Source organism: Marmota flaviventris, chromosome 9 (genome assembly GCF_047511675.1).
Source record: "Marmota flaviventris isolate mMarFla1 chromosome 9, mMarFla1.hap1, whole genome shotgun sequence".
Taxonomy (NCBI): Eukaryota; Metazoa; Chordata; class Mammalia; order Rodentia; family Sciuridae; genus Marmota; species Marmota flaviventris.
Genome location: NC_092506.1, coordinates 19,236,566 through 19,252,350, shown reverse-complemented (window position 1 = coordinate 19,252,350; position 15,785 = coordinate 19,236,566). Strand labels below are relative to the sequence as shown.

The following is a 15,785-nucleotide window of genomic DNA, read 5'->3' as shown; positions in this document are numbered from 1 at the left end:
GAGCCAGGGATCCTCCCAGATAGCAAGTGCCAGGATGAGTGAGAGAGTCAGGTAGGACCCTTCACTGTTCTGCCCTGTTCAGATTGATGGTTCTGCAATGTGATGTCTTGCTCCAGGCAAAACAAGCCTCCAGATTTGTCATTGTGTCAGCAGGGACAACAGAAAGGCAAGTCTGGCTTTGCCAGAAAAACCAAGACCCCTGGGACACCTGCTGTAGCCTCGCCTGTACCAGGATCAACAGCTGGTCTGCAAGCTCCTCTCTGCCAGATTTCTCAGCTTAGGATGACGGCCAAGTCAGCCAAGTGAGAACCAGGACCAGGATCAGCCCAGCCCAGCTTGCTTTTCCAGGGCCCAGAGGCTCCAAAATTGCTTCATATTCTGTGTGTCTTTGGTGACTGCAAATTTCAAGGCTTGGCTCAGTCAAGCGTACTGACATTTATGAACAGCCCATATATTAATGGAGGTCAATTGAGAAGGGCTAGAATGAGGGAGATCTCATTTTTCTTCCCTGCTAGTCACACAGAGCAGAGAGATGGCAGGACTGTTAAAGCATTGCTAATTTCTAGGGACAGCTGAGTTACCATTTGCAAGTGACTTTACCTCCCTGATCCTCCGTCGTCTTATGTGCAGGGTGAATTGGATGGGATCCAAGGGTTCCTTATCATATTCCTTTGCACAGTCTCCTGAAGTTCAGAATGATAAAGCCTGAGAGCAGCAACAACAGTAGTAGCCTTAGAAGAGTGGACATAAGGACCAGGGGAAAAATATCCAGTGAAAATTTCAGCAGTAGATGACTAAAAATTGAAGGAGGTTAGGAATTTGTCTCTATCTCCCTAAAAATGTTCATTTACCACATGCATCCAAGGAAATCAGAAATATCTGTATCATGCTGCCCTTGGCAAGAGGCTGAAAGTTAGAGGGCCATGCAGGAGACTGCTCTGAGTGGGGAAGAAGTTCTGCAGAGGGACTTCCTTAGACTAGGAATGCTGGTCCTGGGGAGTGGCTCATGTAGTGAACATAAACTTGAGCTATGGATCTGTGTGTCTTTGAACAAGTTACTTAAAGTGTGCGTACTTTGGTCTCTCATGAAATAAGGATCAAGATGTGCCTATGGTGTAGGGTTGGGGTTAGTGGTAAATGAGATAAAGTGCATAAGTAGCTTGCATAGAGCCTGGTACACAGTAAATTGCTGATGATAGTTTTTGACCCTCTCCCTATCTTAAATTATAGTTTAGAAGAAAGTAAATGGGAAATCCCTATTTTTTTTTAAAGAGAGAGAGAGAGAGAGAGAGAGAGAGAGAGAGAGAGAGAGAGAGAGAATTTTTAATATTTATTTTTCAGTTTTCGGCGGACACAACATCTTTGTTGGTATGTGGTGCTGAGGATGGAACCCGGGCCGCACGCATGCCAGGCGAGTGCGCTACCGCTTGAGCCACATCCCCAGCCCTAAAGTATTTTTCTTATCCTTGATAGTCCAGGCCTTTCAATTATATTTTAAATTTTTTTTTTTGCTTCATAGAAAAAAAAATGCATCCAGAACAAACTTGAGAGTATCTTCTCTAAGTGGGTGGAGGAAGGTAATGCATCCGAGTTACCTGTGTCTGCTTAGTGCAGATTCCTGAGCTCTAACCCACTAAGTCTAAGGCCCTAAGAAGAAGCATGCTGACTAAACCCACTGATAGAGGCTGAGAGCCACACTCAGGCAGCACGCTGCCCTGCACCCTATAGACTAGGCTAGTTCTCCTTTGATATTCATGGAAATTTACTGGAGAGGTTATAACTAACTAACTAACTAAATAAATAAATAAATGTCCATCAACAGCTAAAAAATATTTTTTAAAAAATGTGGATTCTCATTCTAGTTATGGGGTGGGGCCAGAAATATTGCCTTTCCAATAAGTTCGCAGGGGAGGTCCAAGCCTCATCTGGACCCCGCTTCAATAGCAAGGTTTCAGAGGTTCTTTGTGGTGGTTCTGTGATGTTCCCAGACATTTCCACCTCTATTTATGGGGTGGATGGTACAACTGTACTTCTCAGCCTTTTTGTGTTGGGTGGGTCCATCTGACTGGTTCTGGCTAATGAGCTGTGAGTAAAAGAGATGAGTGTTGCTGGACCTGGTGGTGCATGCCTGTAATCACCCCCACTCCATTCCCCCCCCTTTCTCTTTCTCTCTCTCTTTTTTTCCCCCCATGCTGGGGATGGGAACCCTGGGCCTCTTGCCTGTTAAGTAAGTGTCATACCAATGAGCTCCACCTCGGATTCTCCTGCCATTATCTCATTTAATTGCCAGCCAAGTCTCTCTAGATAGGCACTGTTAGTATTTTTATTTCACATAAGTTTTAGTCCAACTATTTCAGCTTAGAGGGGAGGGGGAAGAATGATATGAGTGTCACCACAAAGCACAGTATTAAATTATTAAATTGCTGTTTTTTTTTTTTTTTACTCTGGTAGCTTTCAATCAATGTGATAAAATACTTGAGATAATCAACTTATAAGAAGGAAAGGTTTATTTTGGTTCATGGTTTTAGAGCTTTCAGTCAATGCTTCCTTGGTCCTGTTGCTTTGGGGCTGTGGTAGAATGGTGCAAGTCTATAGTGGAAGAAATATGTTCATATCATGTTGGCCGACAAGCAAAGAGAGACAGAGAGGGAAAGGGATTGGAATTCCAATATCCCCCTTAAGAGTACCCCAATAATCTAACTTCCTTCTATTTGGCTCCACCTCCTAAAGGTTCCACCACCTCCTCAGAACACCACAAGCTGGTGACCAATCCTTTAGCATGTGGGCCTTTGGGAGATGTTTAAGATTAAAACTGTAACAAAGACCCTCCCCCCCAAAGCTTTCTGTCCCTTTGCTGCAACAGTTATCAATATGCCTGCAGATAGATCCTGGAGTGAGGGAGGACAACATGAAACACACCCCTTAGCTGACCTGGTGTGGACATGTAGTGAGAACAACATGTGTGTTGCCTCCAGTCACTGAGATTTGGGAGTAGTTTGTTACTGCATCATAACCTGACCCATCCTGACTGATATCTAGAGTGATTTCTCTGTGTTCTGATACCTAAGTTAATGAAGTCTTAGGGCTCTGACTTCTAATCTTTACTCTGCAACGATGATTGTGTCTTTACTACCTGAGTCTCCTGAGATAATGCGCCAGATACTTCACATGTGTCATTCACTTTCATCTTCACAACTATTTGAGGAAATGGAGGCCAAAGTTGTACAGTGAGTATATAGGATTTGAGTGTGTGACCATCTGATCTAAAGCACGTATTCTCCCTAGCACACCATCTGCGTCAGATCCTCCAAGAAGATACTTAATAACTTTAATAACTGTAAACATGTCCATAGTATTTACTTTACTCCAGGAAGTATTATAACTGCGTCAACTATTTTAATATGTATAACAATCCTATGAGTTAGATAAGATATTATCAACTTCTACATCTTCATCTATAGATAAGGATACTAATGCATGGAGAATTTATATAATTTGTCTAGGGCCACAGAGCTAAGGGGCAGGACTAAGATTTGAACCTAAGCAATTGATTACATGATAAGAGTCGATTATTGTACCTACTATGCTTGATTCCTAAGGGCAAAGTTCATGCATGTATCTATCTAACATGATGTATACACACACACAAATGTGAATATATCATTTATATGTAATTTAACTATATATCGTATATAATTTATGTTTGCATTTTCAGATTGCCAGTTACTTCTTCCCTATCAGCTATTGTCCCAAGTTAATTTCTTAGCCTGACTATAGGGACTCAGGTGTTCTATACAACCAGCACAATGTGATGAGGAATTTTTTTCAATCTGAAAACAAAAAGAGAACATGGCTTTTCAAATTGAAAACAATTAGTTTATTTTTAACAGGCCTGGAAGAACCCAGCTGCCCAAGAGCCTGGGCCTCACGCTCCCTGGCCTCTTCTTGTCTTTACACCTCTCAGCCCTTTCTTTCTTTGTTTGAGGTGATATTTCTGCTGTAAGCTTGACTGCCTCCTGCCCCCTGCCTGCCACTTCTGGGCTTTGTGCAGGAGGTGGTGTTCTCAAGCCCTGGACAAAAGCTCCTTGTCCCCTAGGCCCCTGTCTCCTTGTTATACATTGCCTGTTTCCAGGTACCTAAGACCATGGGTTCTGCGTCCATCTTGCCAGAACTGGGAGCTTGATGTGGGTCCTAGCTGCTCTGGAGGTGGGCCGGGAGCACAGAAGCCAGTGGGCTCATCACTGTGGGTGTCTGCCATGGAAAAAGTGGGGATCCTTGAAGGCCACAGCTCTGTCACTGTGCACCCCAGACCCTGAGATGGCTGCTACAAGGCTTTTTAAAAATGCGTTTCTTTTTTTTTCTTGCATTGAAAATCTATCACATGCAACTATGTCTTTGGAATGAGAGAGAGAGAGAGAGAGAGAGAGAGAGAGAGAGAGAGAGAGAGAAATGAGGGAAATGTTTAATGTTGCAAGTGCTTGACATCAGAAACAAAAAAAGATTTTAAGGCACTACCAGGCCCTGTGCATGAGCAGGTGATTAAGGGCCTTTTTAGGGAGGAACTGAGGTCTAGTGGACAAACATGGAGTTCTAACCACAGCCCAGTTATTAGTCCACGGGAAACATCCTGTTACTATTATAAAGATGAAGTGCTTTTTTTTTTTTTTTTTTTTGAAATAACTTTCTAAAAGTCTCCCTTTCCATTCTGATTCAATTCAAGTCTGTGAGGCAGGAAGGTCTCAGGGCAGCCATGCCTGCAACATTAGCTAATCAGACTCTCAAGAAACATTCCATTCCGCTTAGGAGGGCTTTGGAGAATGGTTTGCTCATGGTGGCTTTTAAAATAAACGGAGGGTTGCCAGTCTGAATGGACTCCCTGAGGGGCTGGTGACCTGGCTCTAGGCCGGTGCCCAGCAGGCCTGCCTCCTGGTGGATGGTGGACCTGTCATTAAACATGGTTGCCTTGCCTATGCCCAGTTCTTGTGGGATGAAATGGAAAGTCTTGTATTCTGTCCCTACCCATTTTACAGTTGGAGAAACATGCCTAAACTGTCTTATTATTATATATTTTATTATTACTCTATAAGAGAGTAATAATAAAATATATAATAATAAGACAGTGTATAGAGTGCTTTATATTACCTGCAAACATCAAGGGAAAAGGCACCATGGCATAGTGACAAGATTCAGTTTCAGATCCTGGTTTTGCCACTCCAAAGCTGTGCAACTTTGTGTAACTAAACCTCTCTGAGACTAAGTTTCCTTCTTTGTAAAATATTGACAATGATACTGGTTCTATAAGGATAATGGATATAAGGTTCCTGGATAGTGCTTGTGCCTGGTGGGTATCTGATACATGATGTTTATTATTATTAGAGACACAATGTGGGCCAGTTGTAGGGTAAACAATGTTTTCTAATCATGCCTGACAGCAAGAATTACCTTGGGAGCAGGCTAAAATACAGATTCCCAGGCTTCACCCTTTGCAGTGTAAGGAAAGACATTGGAATGTCACCAGTGCTGGTGACTCTGATCAGGCAATTTTGGAATGCATCCAGGAATCATCCACCCACTCTCTTAGTCTGACCCTTTTGTTTCTTATGCTTCTGAACCTACATCCAGTAAAGCTTTACCCTTTGTGTGAAGGGGATATGGCTAAAAGGTCAAATATCATTATATTGTATAATTAATCTCAAGGTGAATGTATCCTACACTTTGAATAGATTTATTCCTAAAAATTTGTTTGCAGATGGAATTTGCTGTATGTATGTGAAATTGACATATTTATTGTCTTAATTTGTTATTCAAAGAAATCCACTTAATTTAATGAAATAAATATTATTTGAGTGACTGCTATGTGCTGGAGACACACCGATCAACAAGATGCAGGCCCTGTCTTCAGGGGGCTTACTTGGAGTTTAGTGAGGAAGGCAGACAAATAAGCAGAATATTACAAAAGCATGGTTAGATAAGGTTGAGCACAGGGAGCTATGGGTATGTGGAGGGGGATGTGTACCCAAAACAAATCAGGAAGTTCTAAGGATAGTGACATCTGAGGAATAGATTTATAATCTGGAATCTAGTCTCGAAACCTTTTGCAAAGGGAAGAATCCTTTCCTAATTTGTCTCTGAAACAATCAGCTGTCACATCATGGTACCCCGGGATTTATTTTTGCAGCCTCGCATCTGCACTAAAGAGTGAGTTCCTGCTACCAGCAAAGCACTGAGTGACATATTGCAGGGCAACCAGGAACAATCAACCCCTGCCTTTATGGAGTTTATACTAATACTTACTTGGCCATGGGTCCAGTGTGATGTGTTTATGACTGGAGAGGTAGTTTATGATTCATGTCTTAACTCCCTTTACTGAAAAAGCTGTTTTTTTTTTCTGTTTTATCACTATGCAGTGGGGGAAATCCAGTTGGAGCTGACACTTAAGCACAGGCACGTATTTTATACAGGAGAAAACCCAAGTTCACAGATCTGTTTGCAGACCCAAGCCATGCATCTGCGGAGGCCAAGCTGGGTCTTTAGGGTCTCAGTAGGTCTGTGTCTGTGGTAGCATCAGGCTTTCCTTTCCTCTGGGATTTTTGGACAAGAACACCTTTTAAACCACCTGTCTTTGCCTCAGAAGGGGGATGGAAACAGGGAGAAACAATTCCTGGTGAATTATGATATTCAACATTATGTTTAAATAAAAGCATGGGGTGTCAGTGGACATGTGAGGTCCCTTTACCTTTTGTGTTTGTCTGTAAGTGTGACACTGGTGGGAACTGCTTCAACTTTAAGTGAAGACATGTAAGACAGGGAACCTACAATCCAAGGGGTACCTGGGGGCGGGTCTGGCATCTCATGGTCTGCACTTAGAATCCAGCTCCAACTCTTTATTCTGGTCTTCGAAGTCTCCCTAAGTATGAACCCTCAACTTCCCATTTTGGCTTCTTAAAAGGCCCAGGCTGAAGCATCTGCCTCCCAGTTTTTGCCAAGTTGCTCCTACTTCTGGAGACACCACTCCCCTCTATCTGCCTGGTGAAACCCAACCCAGTCTTCGAAGTCCAGCTCAGGTGTCACCTCTTCCACTGGATGGAATTAATCACTCCTCCCTAGCAGTCCTTCCTTTGGCCCTTTCTCTCATTACTTCTCCTTGGGCCAGTGGCTTAGCCTCCTGAGTTCCCTCCTTGGTGCATGGGCATAAACTGCTCTTTTCAGATTAGACACCTCTTTTACAATGTGGTGAGAACTGCCAGAAGAGCTAATGTATATTGAGGCCCTGTGTCAGGCCTGCTCTTTAGGATTTTTTCCCAGTATCCCCACCACCCCCACACTTTTTTTCCCCCATGCTGGGGATGGGAACCCTGGGCCTCTTGCCTGTTAGGCAAGTGCCATACCACCGAACTACACGCCAGGATTCTCTTGCCATTATCTCACTTACTCTTCAGCCAAGTCTCTCTAGGCAGGTACTATTAGTATTTTTATTTCACACAAGAGCAAAGGGAGGCCCAGAGAGGTGAAATGTCTCTTCCTAGGTCACAGAGCTAGTATTACTGCTGGGTTTGCCATATGCAACAGTTGGGGTTCTAATCACTGGATGGAGTCCTGGCCCTCTCTGCTTCCATTGACCATGGACTGGGAGAGAACACAACATTCGGCGTGCCCCCTATAATTTTTGGGTTCACGTATCCCCAAGCTCACCCACAATCCTGGCCTTGGCCAGACTGCTGTCTGGAAGCAGACCTGGTTGTGACCTCGGCAGGAGTCTCGGTTAACATCTGGTGATCCAAACCCGGGACCTTAGAGAAGATCCGAGGCTGGGGAGCCCATATCTCTCGGTACTGGCTCGTGGAGCTCTAGAGTGGAGCCGTGTCCCGGGTCCCGGGTCCTAGGAATGCGGGAGAGCGGGGCGAAGGGCGGGCAAGGAGGGGGGGCTTCCTCTGCCCGCGGGAGGCGAGCCGCTAGGGCGCGCGCGGGGCACGCCGCCGCCCCCTCCTCGCCGCTCGCCGGCTCGGTAGGGGCGGGGGCAGCGAGGGGCCACGGTGTTGTGCAGCCGCCCGGCCGGGGCGGGAGGAAGCGATGAATATTCAGAGGGGGAGGGGGAAGAGAGGGGGCTGAGCGCTCGCCGCGGCTCCCTGCAGCCGGAGCCGCATGACGCGCGGAGGAGGCAGCCGGAGCAGCGGGAGCAGCGGGAGCAGGGATCCGGGCGTCGCGCGCTGGGGGTGGGCGCCGCTCGCTCCGCCCCGAGAAGCCCCTGCACGCCCAGGGACGCGGCCCCCCCGCGGCAGCCGCGCCAGGCTCCGCCGTGTGGCCGCCGCCGCCGCGGCCGCTGCCATGTCCCCGGGGAAGCCCGGGGCGGGCGGAGCGGGGACGAGGCGGACCGGCTGGCGAAGAAGGAGGCGGAGGCGGCGGCTGGAGGCGGCGACAAGGGCGCCCGAGCTCGGGCACACGGCGGGGCCCGATTCGCGCGTCCCGGGCACGTTCCAGGGCGCGCAGGGCATGAAGCCGGAGGCGCGGGAGGCGCGGCCGCCCCCGCGCTCGCCGGGGCTGCGCTGGGCGCTGCCGCCGCTGCTGCTGCTGCTTCTCCTGGCCCAGGTAAGCCGCCGGGTGGGCCCGCGTGTGGGGGCAGGAGGACGGGGACGGCACTGGCATCCCCTGCACCTGCCTGGGTGTTCCCCTCCTGGGGGATTTGGGGGAAGGTGGCAAGGGGTCCGGATCCTTGGAGCCCTCTTCTTTGGGCGGGCTTGTGGGGACCCTGCTGGCCTCGCACGCCGGCGACCAAGCCCCTTCCTCAGCTGGCCGGTACCAGGGGGAGGGTGGGATCGGAGGCTGCAGGGTGCCCGTAACCGCTCTGTGGAAGCCCTCGCGCGGGTTCCGGGCGGTCTCCGGCCCGGCCTTTCCTGGAGGTGGTCACATCTGGCCGGCGCGGGCCCGGCTCGCGCGCCGGAGGCGGCCGGAGGGGGCGTGTTTGCCGAGGGCTCTGCATGCAGAGCAGGGCCGGCCTGGCCAAGCCGCGGCCGACCTCCGACCTGGCCTGCAGGGGCCCAAGGGGCTGGGCTGAAGGGCAGCGGCGGCGGCCGGGGGCGCCCGGGCAGGGCCGGGCGCTGGGCAGCTGGGCAGCTGGGCGGTGGGCGAGGCGCCGGACCTCGGGGCCGAGGGCGCTGTTTCAGGGGGAAGTTCCCAGTCCTGGGAAAAGGTGGCCGGCCCTCTTCCCGTCATCTTTCCGAAGAAGGTGCTTTCAGGGCTCTCTAATTCGGGCTTTGTGGGCGCCAGCTTTCCTTTCCCTACCGCTTTTTTTCCCCCTTCACTTTTTAGATAATGCTGTGCCTGGCGTTTTGGTGACCGACCTTTCTGAAAGCGCTGTTTCCCCTTCGTGACATTTCCATAGGGAGTGAGGCAGGGCAGCTGGGGGACATTCCCATTTTACAGATACGGAACCGAGGGAGAGAAGTGAAAGAGCGGAATCGCCGGCCGGGGCCGCAGGAGCTGAGCAAGCAGGTTCATGCTCACAGGCTTCTGGGAGCCTGCTAGAGCCTTGAACCCGCAGCGGCCAGGGGCCTGGTGGTGCCCCTGTTGTGCACTGTGCTAATGAAAACCTTGCTTGTTTTGGGCACCGACTATAGGGAGATGGAGTTTGAAAGCCCGGTAGAGAGCTATTGGTTGTGGGTGGAACCTGGTTTCGGGGAAAACTCTTCATGCACAGATACAGGATTGTCTGAGGACGGAAACATACACCCTGGGGCAGCAATGTTGCCCAGCAGGCAGGACAGGAAGGGGGCTGGGGCCTGGGGGCCGTCCCAATCCTTAGTACCCAGAAGGTCAATCGGTTTCTTTTCCTCAGCAGGTTTCACACTGGTTCTCTTGATGGCCTGGGAGGTACTGTGATCTCATGCAGAGAATACCACACTGGATTAGGTGTCAGAAGACTAGGCATGAGAGTTGAACTTGTGGGCCTGGAGTTGTGGCTCAGTGGTAGAGTGCTCACCTAGCAGGTGTGAGGCCCTGGGTTCTATCCTCAGCACCACATAAAAATAAACAAATAAAATAAAGGTATTCTGTCCAACTACAACTAAAAAATAAATATTTGAAAAAAAAGAGTTGAACTTGCCTTCCCTACTCCATCTATCCTCAGTTAATAGCAAGTGTAGAATGGATATAGCACCAACTGTGTAGCCCAGTGTTTATGGGCAGTCTTCTCCCTGTCTCTGTAAGGAAATTTGAAGAAAAGAAATTGCCTCATATTTGAAGATCTCTTGTACCAAAGTTTATACTAAAGAAATATTCAAGCTTCATTTACATTTAGTTTAATTTGGTACATACAGATTATTTACTTTTTTGTTTCAACCATGGTGGTTGCTAGCTGTGCTTTGAATCAGCAAAAAGTTTCTTGGGTAAATTTATTTCTTTCCCAATCCTTCCTTGTATTTCATTACTGTATTGCCACTCTCCACTCACCTTGTATTCAGATATTTCCTTCCTCTATGGTTTGTTCTGTAGAAATTCAAGAGAGTTCTCTTTATATTTCTCGTTTTTTTGGTTATGTTATAATATAGGACCTCTGAAAAAGCATCTTCAAAATTCACATTCAACGGTTCATTTTGGTATTGGACATTTCAGGGAATTATTGCATTTTTTGAGGTGACTCAGAAATATCTTTGGAATTTGAAGATAGTTCGGAGCCCTCAAACTGCTTAGATGAGGTTTTTGAGGTCCAGAGGAGACAATGAACAGACCAACGTCACCTGGCCAGATAGTACATAAGCTAGGATTGGAACTTGGGTTGCCTGCCTATGCTTATTATTTTTATAATGCTGTTTTTGTTGATGTTTTCAGTTTGATCTTACTTTTAACCATAGGCATGGTGCTGCGTCACTGTGTACTTTCCAAACTGTGAGTGTAAATTGAATTTAAAAAAATCAAATCAGATTTGAGATATTTCTGCAGTTTGTTTGTTTAGGAAACAAGAGGGAAGGTATCTGACTCCCTCCCTAGTAGCTGATTGGTTCTGTCAGGCTTGGATTGTGTGTGTGTTAAAATGGGATCACCTGTAATGGGTTAAAAAAAATGGAGAAGTCATGGAAAAGAAGTAGCTCTGTTAGGACACTAATGAGAATGGGGTATGGAAACTGGAAAACTGAGATACCGGAAGACTCAGTACTTAGTAGGCCCGGAAAAGCAATTTTTGAGCCTGGCATCTCATTCCCCTTCTCTAAGACAGGAAGGACGATCAGAGATGATTCCAACATGAGGACTGTACTGGTTGCAGTGTCTGACTCCACCCATTCTAGTAGCACTTTTGCACCCTACTTTTGTGTGTATGTTTCAGGCAATGTGACAAATACATTCTCCCCACTTTTCCTCCTTCTCTTGAGATGTATTCCTGATAGATTTTTTTTATGACATCAGCTTGATAGTGTGCTGCTTTACAATGACAAAATAAAATGAAAAAGCTGGCCACTGATGACCAGTTTTGTTGGTCTTGCAATGTTTTGGTTTGTTTTTTCTTTGCTTTCTTGTTTCCTGGTGAATAATAACTGTTTGTGTATATTATGTATTATAACTATTCCATAAGCCTGATTACTTACCTGCTTCTTCCAGAGTACAAAAAAAAATATTTTGACTTCTCTTTATCACAGGCGTGACTTTAAGTATTTTTGTTTTGCTTCAGAACAAGAACAGAAAAACAAATGGTTATGTTTTGTTTGCAGACAGTTTAAGAAAACAGAGCAAATTGGTTTATGGTTAGACTGTGACTTTGAGCTTTCTTCAAGTTCAGCCCCATGATAAAGATAACCATGGAATACCCAAGCTTTCCTAAGCAGAGAGAATCCTGGCTCCTGAATGAGTAATTTCGGTCAGCAAGAAGCTATTTAGCTCCTCAAAATAATTTTTGCTTGGGTTGAGGCTGAGGTAGAGTTGCTGAATGACTGTAGGCCTGAGTTTAGCCAGTGCATCATAAGTAATTACTTCTTAGTTCATTCACTTCTTGGCCAAGGGAATTATTTTAAGTGCAGGATAAGATGCAATTTTCTGTGTATTTTCTCTAACATAATGCCACTGATAAATATTATAATTAATAGGTAACATTAGGTGTGGCAAGCACTGTTAGGGATTTTAAGGCATTATCTCATTTGACCATTTCAAAATGCTAAGAAGTCGATGCAGTTCATGTTCTCATTTTATCAGAGAGAAAACTAAGTTTCAGAACTTCCAAAGAGTCCTAAATAGTATGTGCAGGGCCAGGTCTGATGTGTCCACTATCTCAGTTTACTGTCCTGCACTGTGAGAAGTCCTGTGTGTCAGAGGTTTTCAGCCGACTTTTGTGGCAGGAGTTAGCCTTGTGGTCCCTGAACCCTGATATGGGGGGAATAATTTTTGGTTCTTTGTGTCTCAGATCCTGTAGGGTGGATTCCATTTGTAACACAACATCTCAAGTTGCCTTTTCTGCTCAAGTTTCCTTGGAGCCTGAGTTTAAAAGGCAAGCCTGCCTTAGTGGAGACATATTGGGGTCTGGAATGGGTTTGGGTCCTTGTTTGGACACTTAGTGGCTGCATAAGCATAGACAAGTCACTTAACCTCTGTGACTCTTCATTTCCTTATCTGGGAAATGGGACTAATACTTCCTGCTTCCCTCGGTGGTTGAGAGGATCAAATAAGATAGGAGAAGAACTGCCAAGTACAGCCTAAAGTGCAATCCCATTGCTAGCTGAAGCTGCTGTGGGGGGTAAAGAGGGGGGGATGGGGCTTCAAGTCATTAGTTGACTGAACAAATATTTATCAAGTGTTTCCCTCAGAATGGTATGGAACAACTGTGGAGCATGCAAGATGAACCCAGCTCAATCACAGTACTTTAAAATTTTTTTTTTCATTTCTGGGCCTTGTGCAGGTGAAGCACACACACTACCACTGAGATCCACTCCCAGCCCTACAATACACTTTTTTAAATGCTAAGAATGATTTATTTTAGGGGGTATTAATAATTTAAAAATGTAAGCCTCCTATCAAGCCCTTGATTTTATAGGTAGCATGAGGCTACGTGTGTCATGATAAATCAATTTGTTTAAATTTAATAAAGAGTTGTTTAAAGAAAAACAGTGAATAAATAGTTACATATGTGTGATGTGGTTGTCACAAAATTATAAAGATGGTAAATCGCTTAATCTTGGGGGACAGGCGCTGAGCGGAAGTCAGGGTGAGGAACAAGAGCCTGCTCTCGCAGCTATCAGCGGCTAGGACATGAGATATAACTCACATCACACCCGGCTAACCAGTTACAGTTGTGACATTGGCTGTGAACGTGACATCCCTGTTGCACTGTCAGAGAAGGGGCTGGCACTGGATTTGCCAGAGGAGAAACCATGGTGATAAGAGGGGCAGAGAGTCCCTGAGTGGCGATCCCTTAAAGTGGCAGATAGCTCACACCGGAGAAGTCCACACAGTTTTGTTGCCACCTCTCAGAGCTGGCTTTCCAGCAGCTTTTCTGTTGACCCCGGAGAGGACAGGAGCTGTAGGAAATTTGTTATTACTTCCTTATTAGTGACAGCTGTAGTCATCCTATTGTTTGAGAATTTCCATGGCATGTAAATGCCTGGGTGAGGGGTGGTGGTAATGACACAGTGGACTGGGGTGGGGGGCAGGCTGGGGAGGGGATGGCGATCTGAAAGGGAAGTGGCCAGCTCCCACAGATCTAATTTTAAACATGCAAATAATTTTCAGTTCCACTTTTCCTTCTTCCTGTTAGAGGGAAGCTGTACCCTGCTGCCATTTCTGAGGCTTGGGCGGACAATGTCGTTATTATGTCACAAAAACTATCTGCTTCTTCAGGGCAGGAGTGGGGTGGTGTTTTTCTGGGTGCCCTGCGCCAGGACCCAGCCTGGTGAATACTAAACGGAGCAGCAGTGTGCAGTTTAGAACATGGTGGTTCTTAATCTTCCTGGGGTGAGGGTGGGGGGTACAAGACCCTTACAGAGAATGTGAAAGGGAATAATCCTTTTCCCAGAGGAATGCATGTGTTTACAATTTTGTATTGCACTCCAGGAGTTTCATAGACTGGAGTTTTTTTTTTTTCTTTCCCCCTCAGGGTGCTGGATGGAACCCAGGGCCTCATGCATGCTAGGCAAGTACTCTACCACTGAGCTCCACCCTTAGCCCCTCGACTCTTTAAAATAGGTTTAAACGCCCCAATCTAAAATATACAATAGCCCCCCCCCTTCACTTATGTGTGGTTTTGCTTTCAGAGGTTTCAATTACCCATGGGAAACCGAGGTCTGAAATACTAAATAAAAAAATTCTGTATTTTGAGAGGAGAGACCACATAACTTCTGTTGTTGCATATTGTTATAGTTGTAGTATTTTATTAGTTGTTAATACTTACCTTGCCTAATTGTCGAGTTAGACTTTATCATAGGTATTCTATCTAGAGGAAAAAGCAGTCAGTCTTCTGAGGTTTCAGGCATTCACTGGGGGTCTTAGATTTCATCCCTGTGGATAAGTGGTGACCGGAGGCTGGGCTACCGTAAGGTTAGAAAAGTCAGTCCTCTTTAAAGGTGAATGTCCTTCCAGGAAAAAAAGAGTGTTTCTGTGTGATGTACAGAAGTACTGCATTCATCTAGGAAGTTACCTTGTAGAGCAGTTAAGTGCACATGCTCTGTACTTAGTGCACCCTGCCCTTCTCGCCCTCCCACATACTGGGGGTTGAACCCAGGGCCAGGCTGGAACTCTACCATTGAACCACATCCCCAGTTCTGTACTTAGCCTCTGAGTTTGTTCAGTTATTTTGGAGATTATATCGTGTTTGTGCCTATCCATCTGACTCATTCTTGTCAATGACTGGCTAGAATTCTGATGGGTAGATTACCATTGTTTATTTGATGGTTCTTCTGTTGATGGGTACTTAGTCGTTTTGGTGCTCCTCCTTTCCCCATGGCAAGTCCCTTCTGGGAAGAAGGTCTTTGGTGCATGGTTCTTGTACCATCAGGAGTATCACCATCCAGTATATTGCTAGTGTTAGTGTTGCTGGGTTTGAAGATGCATGCATTTCAGAATTTGAGAGTTGTTGTTCAGTTGCGCTCCAGAATGTTGCTGTAGTTTGCACCTGAACTCCTAGGTTTGGAGAGGCTATTTCTCCACACTCTCACCTGGATTGAGGTTTGTTACATTTTTTTTTTTTTTTGCAAGAGTGGGTACCAGGGATTGAACTCAGGGGAACTCAACCACTGAGCCACATCCCCAGCCCTATTTTGTATTTTTTATTTAGAGACAGGGTCTCACTGAGCTGCTAAGTGCCTCACTTTTTTTTTTTTAATATTTATTTTTTAGTTTTAGGTGGACACAACATCTTTATTTTATTTATTTTTTTACGCGGTGCTGAAGATGGAACCCAGTGCCTCACATATGACGAGCACGCTACCACTTGAGCCACATCCCCAGCCCCCCGAAGGCTGGCTTTGAACTCTTTGAATCCTCCTGCCTCAGCCTTCAAAGTGGCTGGGCTGAGATTACAGGCATGTGCCACTGCTCCTGGCGAGGTTTGTTACATTTTTAATGTGTTCAAGTCTCTTGGGAGGTCAAAAATTCTATCATGTCAATTTAATTATATTTTAAAATTTCATTTAGTTGGATATCATTTCTTGGGTTAGGAGTCACTTACATAGCTTATTTTTTGGTTAGTTCCTTGTTCATTAAAAACATTCTTTTTGTTATTAGTTTATACAAGCTCTTTGGAAATTAAGGAAGTCAGTTCTTTGACTCTCATTTGTGTTGCAAACATGTTTTTTCCCCCCTAATTTAGATGA

The 15,785-nt window shown here is 46.0% G+C and overlaps 1 protein-coding gene across 2 annotated transcripts in view; it reads left to right on the top strand.

Moving 5' to 3' along the window:
- The first annotated feature begins 8,315 nt into the window (after positions 1–8,315).
- Positions 8,316–15,785, top strand: part of Ptprj (protein tyrosine phosphatase receptor type J) — a 212,251-nt gene continuing 204,781 nt past the window's right edge. For both annotated transcript variants that reach the window (XM_071616164.1, XM_071616163.1), the window contains exon 1: positions 8,316–8,586. In XM_071616164.1, the coding sequence (XP_071472265.1) occupies positions 8,326–8,586 (261 nt within the window). In that variant the 5' untranslated portion in view covers positions 8,316–8,325. The remainder of the gene's footprint in view (positions 8,587–15,785) is intronic.